The sequence below is a fragment of the Phaeoacremonium minimum genome (assembly GCF_000392275.1).
Source record: "Phaeoacremonium minimum UCRPA7 unplaced genomic scaffold PA7_03_scaffold_113, whole genome shotgun sequence".
Classification (NCBI taxonomy): Eukaryota; Fungi; Ascomycota; class Sordariomycetes; order Togniniales; family Togniniaceae; genus Phaeoacremonium; species Phaeoacremonium minimum.
In genome coordinates, this window is record NW_006921020.1 from 1 (window position 1) to 20,067 (window position 20,067).

Here is a 20,067-nt window from a genome sequence, read left to right on the forward strand (position 1 = left end):
CCGCCGCGCCGAGCAGGCCGCGCGCGACGCGGGGCCCCTCGCCCTCGAGCAGCACGACGCGGCGGCGGCGAAGCGCAAGCGCGCCGACCAGGTCAAGAAGACGATGAGCGCGCTCGGCGAGGGCGTCGACTTTGTCATCGGCGGCGAGGGCGAGACCAGGCCCAAGCCCGGCAAGGCCAGGGAGCGCCGCTGGCAGAGGGACCTGCGCCAGGGCCGCTACGGCGCCGCCCTCGACGGCGTGCTCGACCCGGCCGCCAAGGACCGCTCGCCGCTCAACGTGCTGACGCTGCTCGTCGCGCTGCGGCACCGCGGCGCCCTGCGCGACGCCCTCGAGGGCCGCGACGAGGCCACCGTCCAGCCTGTGCTGCGCTGGGTGTGCGCCCACGTCATCGACCCGCGCTACGTCTCTGTCTGCGTCGACGTTGGCCTGCACCTGCTCGACCTGTACGCCGAGTTCGTAGGCGGCTCGGCCGAGTTGGCGGATGGGTTTCGGCTGCTACGGAGGCGCGTCAGCCGGGAGGTTGAGCGCTCTCAGATTGCCTGCCAAACGGGTGGCATGGTGCAGAGTCTCATAATGAGCGGCGCTGCATAGTGGATGCTGAGGGAAGGACATTTTAGGAGACTCTGAGCATGGCTAGGGGGAAGACTACATATCAATTGCTTGCATTGCGTTGGCGTTTGGACAGGAAAAAGGGAAGGACTTGAACATACAGTATAGACGATCAATATACCACAACGGTAATTGCTTTTAGCAAGCCGTAAAAGAAAGTAGTCAGGCAGATCTAGAATTGTATCACCGTGGTGAATATCAGGGTTTGAAGTGTTACACATCTATTATTTTGGGTATCATGATACATCCATCAAGTCAGCCAAGTCGGGAGGAGTTCTACGCCTCTCTCAACGACGGCGATGTAGATGCAATACGAAAATCCAGAGACCCTGACCGAACCGCCTGTAACCGTACATGACCATGTAGAGACCTTCCCAACCAATATTATAAGTACCAGCTCCTCCATATCAAACCCTATATATAAGTACATCGAATAAGAATAGGTATCCTGAGCAAGGCCCTCATGCAGAGCAAATACATGCCTACGACGCACTTAGTAGCCTCTGTGGCCATGTCTGCGAGCCCGACCAGTGCCGATGTCGATCCTACTCATTTCCTCCATGAGCGCCCAGTCACCATCGCCCCCAGGTCCCCGACCGCCGGAGGATGGCAGCATAGGCAAGCCACCGCTCTTGGAGATGGGAATCTTCGCGGGCACTGGCGGGGCGCTGATGCTGCTATGGCTTCGCGCCCCGGGGCTGCTACCGTACATTGGCGCATGGTTCTCATTCGGATAGTCGAAGGTGCTTGCACGAGGAAGCTGCCTCGGCGGAGTGAAGTTATCTTGGTGCTGTGGTAGCGGAGCGAGTGGGCTCGAGCCACCGTTAGCCCCAGACATGACAGGCACAGAAGCGCGGTTCGCCTTTTTCTGCAGACGGTTACGCCCGGTGGGAGGTGGTGGAGACGGCTCCGGTATCTCGGCAGATATGTACTGTGCTGGCGGAGGAAGCACTGCACTTGATTGCGGCCTGTTCGCAATTCTGAGTGGTCTACGGCCGGCAGGGGGCATTGGTTGAGCTCCCGAAGGTGACGGCCGAGATGATGTGGTGGGTGCAGGTTTCTTCCCCTTAGGCTCGGGCTCCGGGGCCCATGTTTCCATTGGCAAATGATCAGAGGGATCAACCTCCTTCCCGTCATGGGTGATGATCTTGCCATTTGTCTCATTGTAGTCCGGTCGCGATACTTCCTTTGGTGCAGACGATGCCAATGTCGGATTGAGGGCATCGTATGAGTCCGGGCCAAACGGGATACCGGACAGACGCCGCCCATCGGTGGGAGGCGCAGGGCTAATAGACTTTCGGCGAATAGTGTGTTGAGCCGTCGGACTGGGACTGGGAGAGATGGCTCGTGGCTTGATGATTTGTGGTGACGGCCCCCCTGAGTATGATATGGGGCTTCGGTCGTAAGACTGCTGAGGTGTAGAAAACTGTTGCGGAGAGCCTCCGTGTCCTGGATAGTTCGGAGACATATCGCTCATCTGACGGCCTCTGGTTGGCGTGACGAGGGGCTGAGGATAACGGCGGTCCTGCCTCCTGTCCTCATTGATCCGATGTGCCACTTCCATTGACAAGGCCGGATCGACGCCTGGAACTAGCGAGGGAGGGACTGGCGGAAGAGCTGGTAGATTGTACTTAGCTGGGCCGGTGACCTGAGTATCGTCTAGTTCGCTCCGATATGACGGGTAGTTTTGAGCTGGTGGCGCACTGTGAGAGTGGTATGACACCTGAGAAGAGCTGGGGTTGGTGTTCCTCGACACCACCGATTGTTCCGACGGCTCATAGTCGTGTGAACCATGGTGTCTGTGGGAGACCATTGCCCCAGCGCCATAGCTACCAGCCGAGGCACTGTGACGTCCACTCAGATTCAAAGGTGCCGGACTAGGAACCTGGTTGTAGTCAGGTTCGTCATATTGGGGCATGCGAGATCCGCTTCTTCTGAATTGGTCCTGCACAGAGGGACTGGGCGACTCAGGTGCGTCCTCGACTGTTGGCTGCATAGCTCTGTAGTGAGAGTCATAACTTGAATCATACGAATGATGCCGTGGAGGAGATGGCTGATGCGGGTCTGAGTTCCCATAAGGAGAGTTTGATGGGGGTGAGGGTGCTGTGTCATATGCCCTATACACCGGTCTCCCGGGGTAAGCGGCTGGAACCGAGTTTCGGTGTGCCTCATTGCGCAAAACATCCTTCCTCATAGTAGGTGGCGTTGCGTGTTGCGGGGGTGCTTCGTAACCGCCCCGATATGCCATGTCTTGAGTGTTGCCGCTGTTGTTCCTACTCCTGTGTGCAGGAGGCGGTGGAGGGCGATCCTCGTCTGGCGGTGCCCAGTGAGGGTCGTCTCTCGGAGAACGGTCAAATTGGTCGGGCGGCTGACCATATTGAGCCCTTGGGTCAGGGCGCTCAGGCAGGCCACGATAATCAGGGCTATATCTCATATCATCAGGATGGAGAGGATAAGTATCATGTCCCTCGACCGACCTGTGGTGTTGAGGAGCAGAATTGCTCATGCGTAGTGGCGGTGTTGCATATGTATCGTTCTGAGGGCCTGGGGAGTAGTGATCTTGCTGTTGAGGCTGGAAATGGCGAGCCTGGGGCGGCGGCGTACCATATTCGACAGCTTGAAGAGGCGATTGCTTTGGTATGAAAGCCGTGGGAGGGTTTGGTTGGGGCCTAGGCGGTGTCTGCATATGATCCGGTGTCGCCGGTGCAGAAGCTGGGCCCCGAAAAGGATCTGAAGGAAGCGGTCGGCGCTTCACGGGCCTCTGAGAACCTGGGGCGTCCATTTCTGAGGCGACCGGCTTGGGCTTCGCGGCGGGCTTGTCAGGCTTGGGCCTTGTGTCATAGTAGGTAAGCTCAATCCTGATCTCTCCGGCATATTTGCCCTTGCAGCTCAGGTTCTGCCACAAATCGTTCTGCCCTCCGCCTGAGACGACAATATCTCTCAGATCAACCCAGGCCTCGCCGATGAGATCTGTCTTCTTATCGTCATTGAACACCGAGACCTTGAGCTGGTAATAGTCTGGAGAGTCGTGGACGGTGAAGCGGAGTTCTTGGTCCCTGTGAGACAAGTGTCAGTCGCATGTGCTACCTACTTCGTGGCCAGGTACGGTGTCCAACTTACCATCTGGGAGTCTGTCCTCCTCGGATGTCGGTGGTGGTCTTCTTTGCCTCCTTTCCGAGCCGGGCCGCACAATACGGGTCTTGCTTCCCAATTGTCTTCCTGTTAGGAAGGTTCTTTGCTCTGTCGACAATGATGACAAGGGTGCCGATCTCGGGGCCGTCGATGCTCATGTCGGAGAAGATGCCGGCTGTATGCGCGCCATTGAGCGGATGAGACTTGACTTTGGTGGCCATCATGATGGATGGCTTTTCTGTTGTCGCTGAACAGTCTGCACCATGGGCCTCTGCTGGGAGTCGAGAATAGCGGTGGTGTTGGCTGGTCGAGAGGTGGTGGTGGCTGACTGTTTACCTTGGTGCAGCCTCGCCTTTTGCTTTTGTTGACTTTCCTGGGCAACGGGCAACGAGGGGATATCCAGAGGGGCTGACTCGTCACAGATTGCCCGCCGCACACTGCACCATCGAGGCGGATAAAAGGAAAATCTAATGTATGAAGATGGTGATGATCAAGGAGACAAAAGATTGAATCTACCTACGTACGTGCGACTCGAGAAACGAGAGAGAGGAGCAGCGTTGTGTTTGTTTGTGTAAGCGAGGAGAAGGGAAGAGAAAGTGCATTGTGCTGCGGCCTTGTTTGTGTTTTCGGGTGCCCAGCTGCAGTGCAGTGCAGTGGGTGGTGCTATACCCTGCTATAGCGGCACCTGCAGCCCCAGCGCAGGACAATGGATCAATCAGCGGGCAGGTGCAGGTGGCCTGCGCTAGCTCTGCCGGCGTGGCTGGGGATCCAATTGGTCCGAGCACTGGGATGACGGTGGCTGGAGTCGCATCTCTGCCCACTGAAAACTGAAAACTGGGAGGCTGGCGGGCTCCGGTGCAGGGGTTCGAGGGCTCGAGTGCGCCGGATCAGGGATCGCTACAGGGGAGAGCTCCGCTGCTATGGTGCCCTGGCCCGCCTAGCCATTCGATTCCACTGCGGGACCCCCCACCAGCGCCTCAAACAAGACGAATAACACTGCAGCACATTGGCCAGCCTTCTTCTTTTGCATCGAATCGAATTGAGTTGCATCTACCAGTACTCTACAACTCTGCACTTCAGAAGTCGGCATCTGGCATGCCAGAGTCGCGCAGGCAATCTGAAACTGAGAATGAAGGGGTCTCTTTGTCTCTCCACCTCCGCAATGCAATGCAGTCTTTCTCTCTCAAAACCCGCATCGTCAAGTCCCGTTTGCAGCCCGATCGTCGGCTGCCAAGCAGAGCCGCTGTCGACAACGTTGACGTTTGAACCCCGCCAAAAGATCCAGAAAAACCTAAAGCGCCCTTGTCTCGGGGAGTTACACTTACATAGTACAGTACACACCAAGTCGTTGCTAAGAAAAGCTCAACTGCCCCGCAACGCCAACTTGGCTGCACCACCATGATGAGCACTTCTTCCAATGAGCATGCATGCAACGCACAGATGGAAGGAGCTGGCACGCGTAATCAGGCGTGTAAGACTCTTGATAATCCTCCCGCAGTCGTCTCAGAACTTGCCATCGTGATCGCAATCGGTAATGCGAGGAATTTACCAGCATGCAGTGCAGAGCTGCAACAATTGGCATCACCCACAGCAATGAAACAACACCCGCTTTGGTAAACTAGGGCCAGGAAATTTCCATCTCAGAAATACAATTGATGAACCTTGCCAGACATATTGCCAGTGACGGAAATCTCGAGTGTACAAAGCATTCGGATTTATTATAGGCCAATGAATTTCCAAAGCGTTGAATGACAACCACCTGCATGACAATGACTGATTTTCTTAGCCGTCTTGTGAAGTGGATCACAAATGTTCAAGTGTTCCAGGCAACCATATAAGCAGAATAGCAAATTCGTATTGGTTTCTAGTGCAACTCCTTAGTCGGAGTTAAGAGCTAAGCATCTAAACTATTCTACTCAAAATTGCAGTCCCAGTATCCATCACCCATTCGCGAATTGTGTGCATGTTTCGTTCAACACCACTAGCGAGCGGTCGATCCGAGACGCATTAAGCTTGAAACAAGCTTACTCCATCTGGTCGAGGCGTTCCTGGGCCGCCTGCTTGGCCTCATCAGACACCTTCGGGTTCTTCAACGTGCTGCGCCTCCTCGTTAGCAAGCAGTCGTCGTCAGCCCACCCGCCCATCTCCAGAAAACAGGAGGCAGACAGAAGTAGAGCCTGAGGATATCAGAAGGAACTTACGCCTTGAGTCCACCGGCAACGTTGCCGGGGTTCTTGTCACCGGAATCGGTGGAACGGGGAACTAGGTAGGTTGTTAAGCTGTAATGTGTAGAAATAGTGGTAGGCAAGATTTACCATCTCCGCCGTTGTAGTCGCTCTCGAGGACCTTCTTGGAGTGCTCCTTGGACTCGTCGGAGGTGTGAGGATTGTTGAGGTTGGCCTTGTGGCCGCCGGCAATCTGAGCATCAGTCATTTTGAAGTCTGGGACGTTGCAAAGATGGCTTTAAAAAGTGTGGATGTGTTGATAGGATATATGGTAATGTTGTTGTTGATAATGAAGAGAACTGATTGAACATCGGGCTTCAGCAGCCTTCTTATAGACATCTCTAGGCCCAATTTCACAATGTTCCGGTATCAGGCTCGAGCACATGTTGACGTCGTGGACGAAGCTGCCGAGCCTACGACTCAAGTGCATCGGCGATGAATGATGTACGATGTTGATCGTATCTAGCCCATTAAAATGATATATCATCTCCTTTCGACGATCTGCCTTGTGAGCTTCCTAGATCATTGTGCTATCGATCACTGGAATCGGCATCGTAGAGTATCAGAGTCGTGACGTCTACTATAATGGTGGTGAGAACACAATGTCAGGATCATGAGCTAGACAGCCAGTGGTGATATGTTTGGGGTTCAAGGCTTGCTCTAGCTTCGTAACATATCGTGGTGAACATGATTGCTTCTTGTTCTCAAAAACCATGGATCATGGTGATACGATGATCCACAGCAGGCGTGATAGAAGGCTCCTATCATGCGCCATTGACCAAGCCAAGTCTAAGGCATTCTAGACAACAGCAGATCTCGAAGAATGAGGCGTCTTGTCGTTCGTTTTTGTGGAGAGAAAGGCCTAACTCTGCGAAGTCGAAGGAGGAGTCGTTCCGGGGAAGGTCGAAGAGTCTGAGACACCATGCTGTCCGGGTGCTGTAGTCGAAATCGCCAGCATCATTGACTCCGAGCGCTTGGCGTTGGCTGCCTTTTCAACCATGCAATTAGCATCAACTCACTGTTGATTACTAGCACTTGCTAGAGCAACTGACCATAGATAGGCGGTTTGATAGCAGAAGAACCCTCCGCTTGGGTCTCGCTAGAGAACCGAGAAATCATTACCATGGAGAAGCAATAATGGGTCCAAACACGCCTGTGAGGCAAGACTAAGATTTCCCCACAGGTACCAACGAAACTTTGATCGTGAATCATCACAGAATGGTGATCCGATTGGGCAACCCCGGCTCAGATTGCTCGGGCCGTGAGAGGGAACTGGAGCCGCTGACGAAGAGACACGCACTAGATCCTTCACCCCTGAATTGATTAGACATTCTTGACCGTTGGTAACACTCGTTAACGGCGTCTACAACTTTCCAACGTGCGGAATTGTTCATCGAAGTTACATGCGTCGGACAGCCTGATGAATCATTCCATAAGTAGTGATGTCAACGAGCACAGACGCCAGGAGCAAAAACGATAAGGCTCCTAAGTTGGGGAGAACTTGAACCAGTCCTGTGCAACAGATGAACAGATAATGCAAAAAAGCAGAATGATCAGGCAAAGGAGAAGAATAGAGCACAACCAGTACATAGAGATACTAACTCGAGTTGGCTTCTGGCAGAGCCCCTCTCTAGATAGTCCCTGTGACTATCTGAACGGCTGCCCAGACCAGCGGGCACACAATGCCGGACAAGTCTTCTGGCCCAATGCAGTCGAACAGTCTCTTGCGGGATAGTATTGCCAACCAGGGAGATTTGACACAGCTAGTGGTCGTCGATAGTGCCTCGACCTTACCATCCATCTCGTCGTATCATGATTTCAAGCATGTCATCAGGCTTCCATGAAGCGATCAAAGCTCATAAAACGAGGCTGCAAATAAAGCTCGTGCTCCTTAAACCATGATGCCTCATCGAACCTCATTGGAACGGATACGAGATATATCATCATAGTCGAGGACTTCATATCTAAGTATCTGCTAAGGCTGGCCGGGCGAACGACATGCTGAGCAAGACTGCGCCAACGTGTCATGAGGTGTGGTGGTCTGAGGTAGCAATGGGCGATATTCGATCCAAGTCTGGCATACAGGTTGTTCCCAATGAGGCAATCCGCCAGCCATGTGGTAGCAGGCTAGTCGAACTGGTCGTTAGATGACGTGCGGCTGAAGAGTGCTAACCAGGCCAGACATCGCGGCCAGGCAGACGCTTTTCTCTCTCTTGATGTTTGAGGCTCAAGTGCATCAAAGTGCATATTGTAGCACCGACTTTTTATTGGTAGGCAGATGTATTTCATCACGTTGAAGGCATCTCTGGCGTATTATGGGCTGGTTGGCAGGGGCTAAGTGATACGCTGTCACCTCGTGGAACAGGAGACTCGCATCCGAGTGCATCATCTACATGGATGCATCATCGCGCGGGATGTCCGAGCGTAGCTGCATCAAGTGAGGCTTTGCTGCAGACAATATCGACGAGGATTGAAGAGGTTGATGTCGTCAAGAGGGCGAAGTGACGTCTCTTGAGTGACACAGGGTAAAGTAATAGTTGAGATGTATTAAGAACGACGGACCCGGCTGAAGGGTACCGGTACCTTAGTCTTAGGGACGGGAGTCATTAGGGCACTGTCGCACCAAGCTCTGCACAGACCAGCAGCATACCAGGCAGGTAAGCTCTAAGGTAAGCTGCCTTAATTAGCACCCAATCTGAAGAGCTCCCCAGGCCAGCAGATCCACATAAATCTCATAGAGCCTTAAGACAGCTTCAGGCGCTCGAGCCACATTGCTCTCAGTGCCGTGGCGGACATTACGGAGGACAGCGTACAGTACAGCACAGTCAGTGCAGCATCGCGGCTGTGTTGTCCTTTCCTCGCACCCTGAAGAGAGCCACCGAGCCACCGTATCGGGATCCGCCCCCATCGCATCGCATCGCATCGCACCATCCCGCCGTCAGATTTAGACGCCTACCGACATAGACATACATGAGAAAACGCCTCTCAACGGAGTGCCTCCACCACAAACAACCAACCTAACTTGCATCATAAGGCTGAAGGCTGCTGCAGATAAGCAGCCCTCGCACACGTTGTCCGATCTCCTGCAGCAACAACCTCGTAGCCTCTTTGCCTCGTCTACTCACTTCGCTGCGCTGTTAGGTACTCTACTGTACGCAGTACTGTACCTCTCGTGCTAGGTGGTTTAGTGTCGTGCAGCAGTCTGGTGTGGTATGGTATGTTCGCCTCGCCTGATCGATCTATTGCTCAATAGTCCAGCCAACCCAGCGCGGCTTTGACTTGGCTGGCTACCTCGCAATAGCTACCAATCCACCTGCCTACTGCATAGTACCTACTTGGCGAGAGTCAGTCACGAGAGCACGCACTTCCCTCTCGCACACACAAGCAAGGCACAGAAGATGGCCTCCGCCTCCTCAGCCGCAGAGCAGCAGCCCGGGCCGCTCAACTACATCGCAGGGTTCCTCATGGTCGGCATGGCCTGGGGCCTCACCACGCCCTTCATCCGCCGCGCCGCAAAGGACCACCGGCCCCCGCCGCACCCGCTGCTCGACTCGCCGGCCGTCCGGGCCAGCTGGCTCAGGGCCAGGGCCTACGGCGCCTTCTTCGCCGTCGTCGACCTGCTGCGGAACCCGCGCTATGCCGTCCCGCTGCTGCTGAACCTGACCGGCAGCGTGTGGTTCTTCCTGCTGATCGGCAAGGCTGGTGAGTGGTGGTTTCCTTTGCTTCTGTCCTGCTGTGTTCTGCCATGCCATGCCACGCCATGCCATGCTATGTGCGGCTCGCTCGTCATGTCGCAGCCTGCTTCACCGTCCACCAAACATGACAATGTGTCTGCCTTGGCTGGTGCTGGTGGTGTGCCGGTGCATCAAACGCCGGCGACGCACTCCGAATGGAGCCGCATACTGACACCCAAACCAAAGAGGAGATAGGGGCACATTGCTAACGAGACCGGGTCGCAGAGCTGAGCTTGACCGTGCCCATCGTGAACACGCTGGCGTTCCTGTTCACGGTCGTGGGCGAGTGGTGGGTTGAGAAGAAGGTCATTAGTCGCAGTACGCCATCCCCCTCGCCTTCCCGGCCCCATTCCTGGTGGCCCACCGGCTTGGCCGAACTGACCTCCTGATACTAGACACACTTATGGGCATGATCCTTTCGATAAGTGGCATTGCCTTGTGCGTACAGAGCAAGTCGACATGAAGAATGGCTTGTGTTACTGGAATGGGAGTTCCCACCAAGGCAGTGCGTCGTAGGGCTGTCTTGTTGTGCTATCAAGACAACTCCCATTGGCACGATTACGCTTCATAGACCATAGATGTATCAATATGTTGTATATTTTAGTATTAGTAGTATAGGAAGTATACCATACCACCGTTCATCCATCATTTCCCAGCGCTATGCAGTTCAATCCGCTCTGCTCCAGGCAGCTCGATCTATGAGTGCTTGACTCTCTCTTTCTGCTTTGGTGGTTAGATCTCGTTCTTGTTAGCATCCCAACTCCCACCCGTTTCTGCCTTGTCCCTCGCAAGGCCAAGGCGACTTGCGCATGCGCGAAGAGATTCCGCAGAAGAAAAAAACAGCGCGCATCCTGGCGCGGCACAGTAGCAATATATACAGTGAAAGGGAGGGGTGTGATATGTATAAGTGAAGTGAAGTGGAACCTCCCAAGGAGAAGGGGGCAGTGACGTAGAAGAAAAGAAAGTCCACGCTTTTATTTCCGTCCCAGTACGCCGCCGGTGTGTCTCTTGTCTGTTTCGTGTGTTTCGTGCCTATGTCTTCTTGATTTTCGATCTCTCTGTCTTTCCGTTTGGGTGGCAGTAGTAGTAGTAGTGGTGGTGTAGTGGTATCTTTAGATTCGCTCGGGAACGACGTCCCTCATTCCAATTCCATTTCCATTCCAGTTGCTCCGTAGCAAGTAGGGGGTATCCATGCGTCCGTCCTATCCAACCATCCCATCCAAAAATGTCTCCCACGCGGTGTCTCACTTCTCCCACGAGACGAAGGAGAAGAAGAAGAAGAAGACGACGAGCCAATATCTCTGTCCCGTCAATTAGTCTCCCCAGAGCAAGGAGACGGCTCGTATGCTAGTGCGAGGTTCCAGCCCTGACGTCGGTGTCTACGAGTCTCTAGCGCCTTGCGCGGACCCAGCGCTGCACGCTACGCATGCTCGGGTCCTCGGCCGTCCAGCGGCCCATTGCTCTGTCGGACGACTGCAGTTCGGAGTAGATGGCTTCATCGGTAATAGTCTGGAGCTCCTAATGCGGTTCTGTCAGTTTCGAAAGCTCTCGGAGCCGCCGTGGCGGGACCCTCCGTCGCGCGGGTTAGCGGCACTCATCATCGGAGTCTGACGAGCACTTTTTTTGGTGGTTTTGTTTTAGGGCCGGGTGAACAACAGGGAAGACGAGATGAGAAAACGAAGAGGGAGAGAGAGACAAAGAGACGAATACGCACTGCTCGTAATTGCTGGTCTATCTGCCGCAGCTGCGACTGGTTGCCAGAGTGTGGTCGGCCCCCGTTGAGGACTTGCTCCCGATAGTCAACCCATCTCTGCGCTGCCGCTTGTCGGAGGTAGATCTTTTGGGCTTCGTGCCGTCGAGCAAAGGCATCAAGCAGGACTCTTTTTGGGCGATTGTCAGTTCCACAGAAGCACTGTCGAGTTGTCAGGGGGCTTATCACGAACTGCTGCAGTTCTGCTTTTGTCTGTTCCTCCGGGCCGCCTCGTGCCTGCGGTACGCTTGTGTCCGCACCGCAGTTCAGAATGTGCTGGCCGTCAAGATTACATTGTCGTAGGGCTGCCCATCCTTCTGTGTAATAGTCGTCCATGTTTAATGGGTCTACAGGAGCGGCGGCGATGTAGTATTGTATGTTCTGGAAATCGGAGAGGACTTCTGCAACCCGTGCTGTTCTGTACTCGTTGACTGGGTTGGTGTTAGTGATGTCCAAAGGCGGTGACCACTTCGCTATTGTATATCAAACAAAGTGCATCGGGTAATACGTACGTCCATCCATGGTTTGGAAAAGTGTAAGTGAAACTAGGAAGTCGAATTCGAAATTGGAGAAGACTTATCGCAACAGACACCACCGGGAATTAGATAGGGAGTTGCGAAACGGAAAGGTCTACTGCACAAAAAGGAAAGGCCTAATTCGGCAACTGCATGACAAGGCTGGAAAGGAAAGATTGGCGGTTCTGTTGCCTCCTCGACGGGCTCATGATGGCTTCGGAACAGCGAGCCTACAACCCTTTTGTACAAGGTCGTCGCAGCCCGCGGCCGGTGGAGGATGATTAGGAGTAGGAGTAGTTGTAAGGAGGAGGGAGGAGGTTGGCCGCAAAGGAGGAAACCAGCACGAGCCTTTTTGGCATAGACAAAAGAGTCAAGTTGTCAAAGGAATGGAAGTCGTCACGGTAGAACTACCTCCAAGGTAAAGGTTCAAGTAGAGCTACGCGAATACTCGGCCGGTTGTACCCTGCCACGGCCCTAGCAGCCACCAGGACTGCAGTGGTAAGGTTGACTACATCGTCAGCTGCCACCAAGGCATGCACGCTGATGGCATGTTCTATCAAATCGGAGATATTAGCCGCGCCCTGGGCCTTTGTGGATGTTGCGAGCGGAAAGCTAGCATAACCTGGACAAGCTGGGAACCATCGATCATGATCCCATCAGTCGGCAGGGGGCCTGGCAGTGTGCATGGAGCGATGCGACAGTCCTATGGGTACGGCGACGACATGTAGGTACTGTACAAACATGAAGCTCCATATCCATCGAGGGCACTTGACTTACATACGTAGTACTATAGTACTATACCTGCCTACCTACTGCGTACGTACCCAGGTAGAACTTAGTTGCAGTGCAGCTCGCTGCAGGCACGGGGCATCTCCACCCTTGGCATTTCCTGCCCTGGGCACGTCTGTCTAGTTTGGTGGTTAGTGAGTTAGCAGACACGGCAAATGATAGCTCACGATCGGGTCATGAGAGCTCGGCTGGATGAGAGAGGGCAGAGAGGGAGAAGAGCCTCTTTGGTGGCTTGCGACGGCGCTGGGGGAAGGGGGGTGGTGGACTTGACAGGGGCACGCAATGCGGTATGGTAGCCCTGGGTAGCCCTGGGTAGCCCTGGATAGCCCTCGGTAGGCGACTTTTCAGCGGCCTCGCAGACACACTAGCTGCCCAATCCAGTAAGCAGAGGGTGCGCCGGACAAGGGTTTCCGCCAGTGGGTGGTGGAGGCAGCTTGTGTGGCTCAGCCAATAATCGCAGCCGCCTGGACGTTGCCCACGTTTTCGGCTGAGCTGAATCGATATTTTAGAACCCTCACCCGCATTAGGTTCTTCAACTTGCCTTGCGCCCTACTACGGGCCTGCCTTAGTTAGCAACGACCAGCATATTCTGTACTCCACCACCACTGGACTGGAGAAGGAAAAAAATTGAGGGCACCAACGGACGGAGGACGCAGGAGCACAGGAGCACCAGCACCAGCACCAGCAGTACCACAGCACGGGCATGGAGTAGGTAGGCTCGGTGGAGAGGCGGGAGAAAAGTCCCATGAGTCAACTGACGAACAGCATTGCGTAGAATGAGTGAGTGAGTGCCCAGGGCATCAAAGTCCCTCCAGGTCTCTCTCTCCCTCCCTCCCTCCCTCCTAGCTCCCAGGCTTACCGCAGGCTGAGCTCCTGCAGAAGCCTTACCCACTTTCATCTCATGTGCCTCAACCAGTCCCCTGGGAGCAAACAGACGTGCAGGCAGGCCCGAAAAGAGGGCCTGCATGACGCAAGGAGATTGGCATCGATCATTGCCCTGCCGGTTTCAGAGCGTACGCCATGTATTGGACCTCGTCCACCACGTCCACCTCGCCATCCCGTCGGCTTGTCTCAAATGGCTTCCTTGTCGCAATCCCAGTGGTCGCCCTATAGGAACTGGCTGTCACCTTGCCGTAGTCTCTTGTGTATCGCGACCGTTGTGGCACTCCGAGCAAGGCCATCCACTTGGATGCCGTGAAAGCTTCATTGGGCGAGCTTGGCTCATGATGATCAGCCAACGATCTGCCCTCCCCGCTGTCTCCAAATCTGTCAGGACACATAACAGTGATCACACCGTGCTTGCTTGACGGTCCGAAGCCACACCCATGGTTTCCGATGGGGTTCAGACCGTCTTCAGCCGTCAGCTAAAGCCACGGATGGCTTAGATGAATCTTCGCTTGATTGTTTCATTGGCTCCGGGTCTGGCCGGTGTTAACCCGTTCCTCTTTTGATTTCTAAAGACGATTGGTAGGATGGCTAATAACACACAAGGAGCACGAGTTGTTGGGATATTGAACCTCACCTCCCTTGTCTCTGAATACCCCAAATCATCCCCCTCGTGCCCCTTAAGATTGAGCCCCCAAGGCGCCACCAGCGAATGATGCCTCTTGGAAGCCGGTCTCTCGGACGCACCGACCACTGGCCAGCGCGACCTCTCAACATCTTCCCCCACACTAGTCCTTCTCGGCGATGGCTTGTAATCGCTCGTCGATCTCCTCCTCTGTCAACGTCCTGAAGCTAGGATCTGTACCTTCTCTGCCGTCCGCGCGCGGGCCACCCACGATACCGATTTCGATCTCGGTCTTCTTGAAGTCCATGCTGAGCACGGTGCTCAGAGTCGTGATTGCTAGCTCGACAACTTCTTCCCAAGAACCCTCTGCGTGATCCTTATTCTTGAGCTTCTTCTCGAGGTGGTTGAGCGCCTCCTGCTGCTTCGGCCCGGCAGCAGTACCCTTGTAGCCAATGTAGTAGCCCGCCGGGTCGCACTTGAAGAGTTGGGGTCCAAACTCAGAGTCGACCGATATTAAGGTTGTTGCCACGCCGTAAGGCCGCATGTACGCCTGAGCAGCACGGTCAGCATAACGGCAGCACATGCATGATCGTGGCTGTGTCATCATCTTACCTTTTGGGTGTAGACCTGGCTGATGTTGGCGAGCCGCTTGGCCAAGGCGTCACACGGCATCTCGTAACCATACTTGTACTTGAACTCAGCCGCCTCTCCCTGTGCGCGCTGGGCGAATGCGCGCGCATCTGCAATAGAGCCGGTCATGACGCAGCCAACGGACGGTGACAGCTGGAAGATGTGTGATACGGATGACGGATCGATAAGTTTATCCTGATTGTCGGGTCAGCTCTGGCCAGGGGTGCGACCCAGAGGAAGGGGTTTGCATACAGGGACCTTCTTTTGGGATAGGACGACGGCACAATCCTTGCCTCGCACACCTATTGACATGATATTGGCAGCTGTGATGGCCTTGAATGCATATTCTGTCATAAATCCCAGCTGTCAGCATGCTCAATATTGTCCCGTATCATCACAAAACCATCGTTGCCAAAGCCGACATATCGAGATGCTAGTCGGTCCGAAGCTCGAACGGAGTCCTATCTAGGGTTAGGAGAGTCCATACCGACTTGGTACAATCTTCCCTGCTCGGAGAAGATTGTGATGTGTCTGTCGAATCCTGCGCTGCCTGTTTGAGATGGATTGTTAGCTGTTGCTGCTGCATGCGCACCGGCAGCGCCGTGAGAGCTGAGCTCTGGGCGGAATGCAACGTACCCGACATCTTGGTAAGCGGCTCTGGGCGAAAATAAGCTTGTCAGTCGTCAATGAAGAAGATGGACTTATGTCCTTGGTTGATAATGCTCGGGAATGGAGTATGGTGTTGTTCGTGGAGAGGTCGTCACAAGGCAGAGGCCAGCTTCGTCGTTTGGTGATGAAGCTCCCTCAGATCGACGCGTTGCAGGAGCTTGCCTGGAGGAAGGCTGGACCTAGCTGAAGCCTGAGGCGTCAATGGCATGGTCAGTGCTTCCATTTCAAAGGCAATGCCTTATGTCAGCAGCCAGATTGCACCTACAGAGTACCACATCGCCCTTGCTGCTTATCAGTGACCATACCCCCGGCCCCGCGCTACGATAAGACCCTTTTCCTACTGTAGCAAACAAGAAAAAAAACTGAGGCGATCTCAGAATTCATTGATCGGGCTTCAATATTGCTGCATGTAAAGAGGGACTCTCCCTGTGCTCCGCCTGCCCAGCCTATTAGCACCGCCAATTGTGCCGCTCTTTTCCCACTACGTCTGAGATTCGAGAAACCAAGTTTCAGTCCCTCTTTTTCCATAAGACTTGCCTAGGATCATATAGCAAAATTGTTTGACTTCTTTTCCGCCCTCTCGAGACTTGTCTATCTGGTGGTCCGGTCTGGTCATGTCTGCCACCACCCAGGGCGCGCCAGCGCAGCGAGTCCCGGCCTGGAAACGATTGGGCCTCAAGCTCAAGGGAGCTGCATCTGATGGAAGCCCTGCGGCGCCGCAACATCCCGCTCATGCAAATCAGGTTGCGTCTCCCCAGCGGCCCAATTCCTATGCTGCACCTCCATCTAGCCTCAACAAAAGGAAACAAATCCCCTCGGCCTCCTACCCTACCCCCGACCGAGGTGCCAGCAAGAGACTCCGCAAGGACGAACCCCAGGTGACATCGTCGCCGTCATTGAGGAAGCAGAAGTCGGTCACCTTCACCGACGACACCAAACCGTCTGAGGAGCCTGCGAAGGCCAGTACAAACGTCGCAAGCGCCGAGAAGAAGAAAAAGAAGAAGGCGAAAAGGCCAAAGACAGGCAACGCCCGTACTACCCCTGTGGAAGGATTCAGTCTTGAGCCAGCATTGGCGTATCTAAGACAGTGGAGGACTTCCCGAGAGACGTGGAAGTTCAACAAGAACCACCAGACCTTGCTAATCAAATACGCCTTCGACCCCAGTTCAGTCCCCTCGGCCGACATCAGGTCGTTCTACGCATACATCCGTGACCTCAAAGGCTTCGTGAGGACGAGATTGCGCGAAACGGCCGAGGAGATCAAGAAAAAGGACATGGAGGAAGGGCCGGGGGGGTTTCCAGGCAGTGCGGAGGACAAGGCGGGCAAGCAACAGCAATACGACGAGATCCTCGGCAGACTATTGCAACAGCAGAGAGACAATGGCAGTTCGGCGAGCTTTGACGAGGTCGACTTTGTTATGCGCACGGCAGACGACGACGTGAAGCGTAGAGTGTTGAAGCGCATGCGCGCAGAAATGGTGGTCGACGAGCTGTCAGACGCTGGAGAGAGCTCAACATCAACAGGTGCAAGCACGACTGCCACTGAGTCGTCCAGTCAGGAGACCGGCGACAACGCCACTGAGAAGAGAGTTAAGCTGAACGACGGATCACAGCGAAGCATCCGTCGGAAGCGAAAGCTGCGGACTGCTGATGATGACAGCAGCTCATCAGACTCTGATTCGGAATCTGACTCTGATGAGAGCAGTAGCAGCAGTAGCAGTTCTTCTGGGGACTCGGATGATGAGATGGATATGGCGCCCGTTCAGGGCGAAGTCGAAACATCCTCTAGTAGCTCCTCATCGTCTTCCTCGGGGTCTGATGCCGAATCTGGGTCAGAGGTCGACACCGACGAGGAGGATTCCGACGCTGAAGAAAGTGAAAGCGAAAGCGACTGAATAGCCCAGGGCGCTACATGTTTACGACCAGATGTACCATTTTCATATTCACATGGGTACTATTTCATGCCACTCCAGGAGGTACTTCCATAGGATTTTGTTGGGAAAAGCATGGGATCTTAGGCTCATAGACACGAAGATTCGGATACAGTCTCGTATAGATACCATTTCACCACATCAATAATTAATGTCCAATAAATCTATGAATCTATCCAAGCAGAGCTTCATGGCTCGCACAGTTCTGTACCCAAAATGGTCCCCTTTCGCGCCTTTGAACGCCAATGCGATGTTGAATAATTCGAAAATGAGAAAAAAAAAAAAGGCCTTCCATTTTAGAGCTTCCGGTCAGAAGCCATAATGCAAATGTCCTGCTCGTCATCATCATACTGTCTGGTCTGTCATTGCCCTTTCCCCTCCCCCGTGCTCATGCCAGATTCGCCTCCAGCAGCTGCGCAACCTCCAGCACGCCGACGATCTCGCCCTTCTCCAGCACCGCAATGATCGAGTCCGCATCGCACGCGTCCTCGCCGTCCTCGCCGGACAGCTGGATGCTCTGGATCCAGTCGAGCGCGCGCTGGGGCCGCGTGCTCGAGCAGAGCGAGATGAAGTTGCGCCGCCCGACCGCCAGCCACGGCAGCTCGTCGAGGGGCCGCGCGAGCTCCGACGCGCTCAGCCGCTGCATGCGCCGCGGCGACACGACCTCCTCGTCGTGCACGCGCACCCAGCCCGTCTCCGAGGCGTACCCGGCCTTGAGCACGTCGCCCGCCGTGACCGGCCCCGGCCGCTTGCCCTTGGCCTTGGCCTTGGCGCCGCCGCCGCCGACGCAGGGGATGTCGTGCCACGACACGGCGAGCTCCTTGACTGTCTGCGGCTTCTTGAAGGCCGCGCCGATGGCGCCGCCCGGGTGGTTCTTGGCGAACACGGAGCACACGCTGGGGTGGATCTCGCGCGACGCGACGATGGCCAGGGCGTCGCCGACGGCAAGCGCCATGGTCGTCGAGGTGGTGGGCGCCGAGACGCCGAACGAGACAGTCTCGGGCTCGTGGATCGGCGCCGGCAGGAGAATGATGTCCGGGCGCTGTCTCACCAGCTCGCATGCTTCGGGCCGGGTGTGGGACGTGAGGACGATCAAGGGCAGCGACCTATCAATGTGCGGTAGGAGCGTGAGCAGCTCCGGCGTCTTGCCGGAGAAGGTGATGAACATGATCGTGTCGTGCCGGCCGATCTGGCCCAGGTCGCCGTGCAGAGCCTCGGTCGGATGAAGAAAGTTGGCGTGGATAGCCAAGCTGTTGAATGTCGCGACCAGCTTCTTCGCTATGTGGCCGGACTTGCCCACGCCGACGACAACAAGCTTCCCCCTGTCCCCCTGGTGCCGAGTGATGGCCTCTACCGCTTTGTTGAAGCCATCTCTAACAGTCCGGTCGGTTGCATAGAGGCTTGTCAGGGACTGCAGCGCCGTGGCTTCGGTACTGAGTACGTGGATAGCACCTGCCAACCTCTCATCATACTCGGGGATCTCTCCTTCTTCTTCTTCTTCTTCCAAGTCCTCGGCGGGACCTGCTTGGTCCAGATCCAAAGCCTCTATGGGTGTGCATAGCTCCGACGCCTCGGGGGTGACCGGGGATGGCGGTGATGGTGGCGGGATGGCAGGGAACTGCGCCGCTCCGAGTATATACACGGCGCTGGTCTGGACAGGACGATGATGCTCAACCATCCTGCTGGCTGGTGACCGCAGCCTCGGCGGTCTATGCTAGGTACCAAACGTGAAAGGCGCCGGAGATTTGTGGCGATCCGGAGCTTTCTGATAAGGGGGTATGTGCCGCTCGCCGCTCTTCCTAGCTGACGATGTTGCCCGGGGTGAACGACACGGGCGCGTGTAGAATGGCAAGCACTAGGAAGTGTCCTCTTCAGGTTCCCATATTGCGGGACGTCTAGAGATGGTTCAGGAGAAGAGATACTACCCGGTGGTCGGGGTGAGCCGCGTAACGATTATCGGCACCGAAGCTGGCCTAGAGGTACCTTGGGCAGATAATGATTCATAATCCAGTCTAGCACGGGAGCGGCACAGGATAAGGGACCGTAACGGGGGAAGATCCGATAGCCAATTCCAATGCTAATTCAAATCGCTCATACTTGTGAGCGACGAGATGGATGCTAATGAGGGACCAGGAGCGAGCAAGAATGGCGGCGCTGCCAAGGATGGGACTGAGGTGAAAAGCAGGGCACAGGGGCAGTTCCGAGCCTGTCTCCCTAGGTATACAGTATACTGCATAGTAGAGCAGAAGGCCGCTCGGAGGCAAGGGGAGACAGCGCCGAGGAGGACCCTGATCTGCCCAGCAGAGAAGATCCTGCCCTAAGATATCCTCTACCCGTTCATTCTCAGTAGCTGCCCTTAGTACGGGCCTTTGGGGAGATCTAAATTGATTAGATACCCGATACCCACCGCGACGGGCTAATGAGAGGGCAGCGCCCAGATAGCGTCGTCTGCACTATGTCTGGCATCATTGCGAGCTACTGCATACTGAGTAGTAGTAGGGGTCGCTTTGCGTCTTGCGTGCTGGGAACTGGGCACCCGGGTTGTTCGGCAAGAGGCACATGCTGCGCATAG

The 20,067-nt window shown here is 55.1% G+C and overlaps 7 protein-coding genes across 7 annotated transcripts; 3 read left to right on the forward strand and 4 right to left on the reverse strand.

Moving 5' to 3' along the window:
* Nucleotides 1-103: 103 nt before the first annotated feature.
* Nucleotides 104-592, forward strand: UCRPA7_1573 (putative u3 small nucleolar rna-associated protein 15 protein; the record flags this gene model as incomplete). The annotated part of the gene is made up of 1 exon (XM_007914153.1): nt 104-592. One exon carries the CDS (start codon nt 104-106, stop codon nt 590-592), a length of 489 nt encoding a protein of 162 aa, XP_007912344.1.
* Nucleotides 593-3,279: 2,687 nt separating this feature from the next.
* On the reverse strand, nt 3,280-3,966 carry UCRPA7_1574 (putative c2 domain containing protein; the record flags this gene model as incomplete). The annotated part of the gene is made up of 3 exons (XM_007914154.1): nt 3,280-3,290; nt 3,380-3,666; nt 3,731-3,966. 3 exons carry the CDS (start codon nt 3,964-3,966, stop codon nt 3,280-3,282), a joined length of 534 nt encoding a protein of 177 aa, XP_007912345.1.
* A 1,800-nt stretch (nt 3,967-5,766) lies between these two features.
* UCRPA7_1575 (putative conidiation-specific protein 6 protein) lies at nt 5,767-6,175 on the reverse strand (the record flags this gene model as incomplete). Its single annotated transcript, XM_007914155.1, has 3 exons — nt 5,767-5,839; nt 5,944-6,004; nt 6,058-6,175. 3 exons carry the CDS (start codon nt 6,173-6,175, stop codon nt 5,767-5,769), a joined length of 252 nt encoding a protein of 83 aa, XP_007912346.1.
* Nucleotides 6,176-9,365: 3,190 nt separating this feature from the next.
* UCRPA7_1576 (putative integral membrane protein) lies at nt 9,366-10,164 on the forward strand (the record flags this gene model as incomplete). Its single annotated transcript, XM_007914156.1, has 3 exons — nt 9,366-9,669; nt 9,927-10,019; nt 10,097-10,164. The coding sequence occupies 3 exons, from the start codon at nt 9,366-9,368 to the stop codon at nt 10,162-10,164; spliced, it is 465 nt and encodes a 154-aa protein (XP_007912347.1).
* Nucleotides 10,165-14,428: 4,264 nt separating this feature from the next.
* Nucleotides 14,429-15,538, reverse strand: UCRPA7_1577 (putative proteasome subunit alpha type 6 protein; the record flags this gene model as incomplete). The annotated part of the gene is made up of 5 exons (XM_007914157.1): nt 14,429-14,815; nt 14,878-15,090; nt 15,148-15,242; nt 15,383-15,445; nt 15,532-15,538. The coding sequence occupies 5 exons, from the start codon at nt 15,536-15,538 to the stop codon at nt 14,429-14,431; spliced, it is 765 nt and encodes a 254-aa protein (XP_007912348.1).
* Nucleotides 15,539-15,765: 227 nt separating this feature from the next.
* UCRPA7_1578 (putative proteasome subunit alpha type 6 protein) lies at nt 15,766-17,459 on the forward strand (the record flags this gene model as incomplete). Its single annotated transcript, XM_007914158.1, has 2 exons — nt 15,766-15,773; nt 16,355-17,459. 2 exons carry the CDS (start codon nt 15,766-15,768, stop codon nt 17,457-17,459), a joined length of 1,113 nt encoding a protein of 370 aa, XP_007912349.1.
* A 424-nt stretch (nt 17,460-17,883) lies between these two features.
* On the reverse strand, nt 17,884-19,173 carry UCRPA7_1579 (putative sis domain-containing protein; the record flags this gene model as incomplete). The annotated part of the gene is made up of 1 exon (XM_007914159.1): nt 17,884-19,173. The coding sequence occupies one exon, from the start codon at nt 19,171-19,173 to the stop codon at nt 17,884-17,886; it is 1,290 nt and encodes a 429-aa protein (XP_007912350.1).
* Nucleotides 19,174-20,067: the final 894 nt, after the last annotated feature.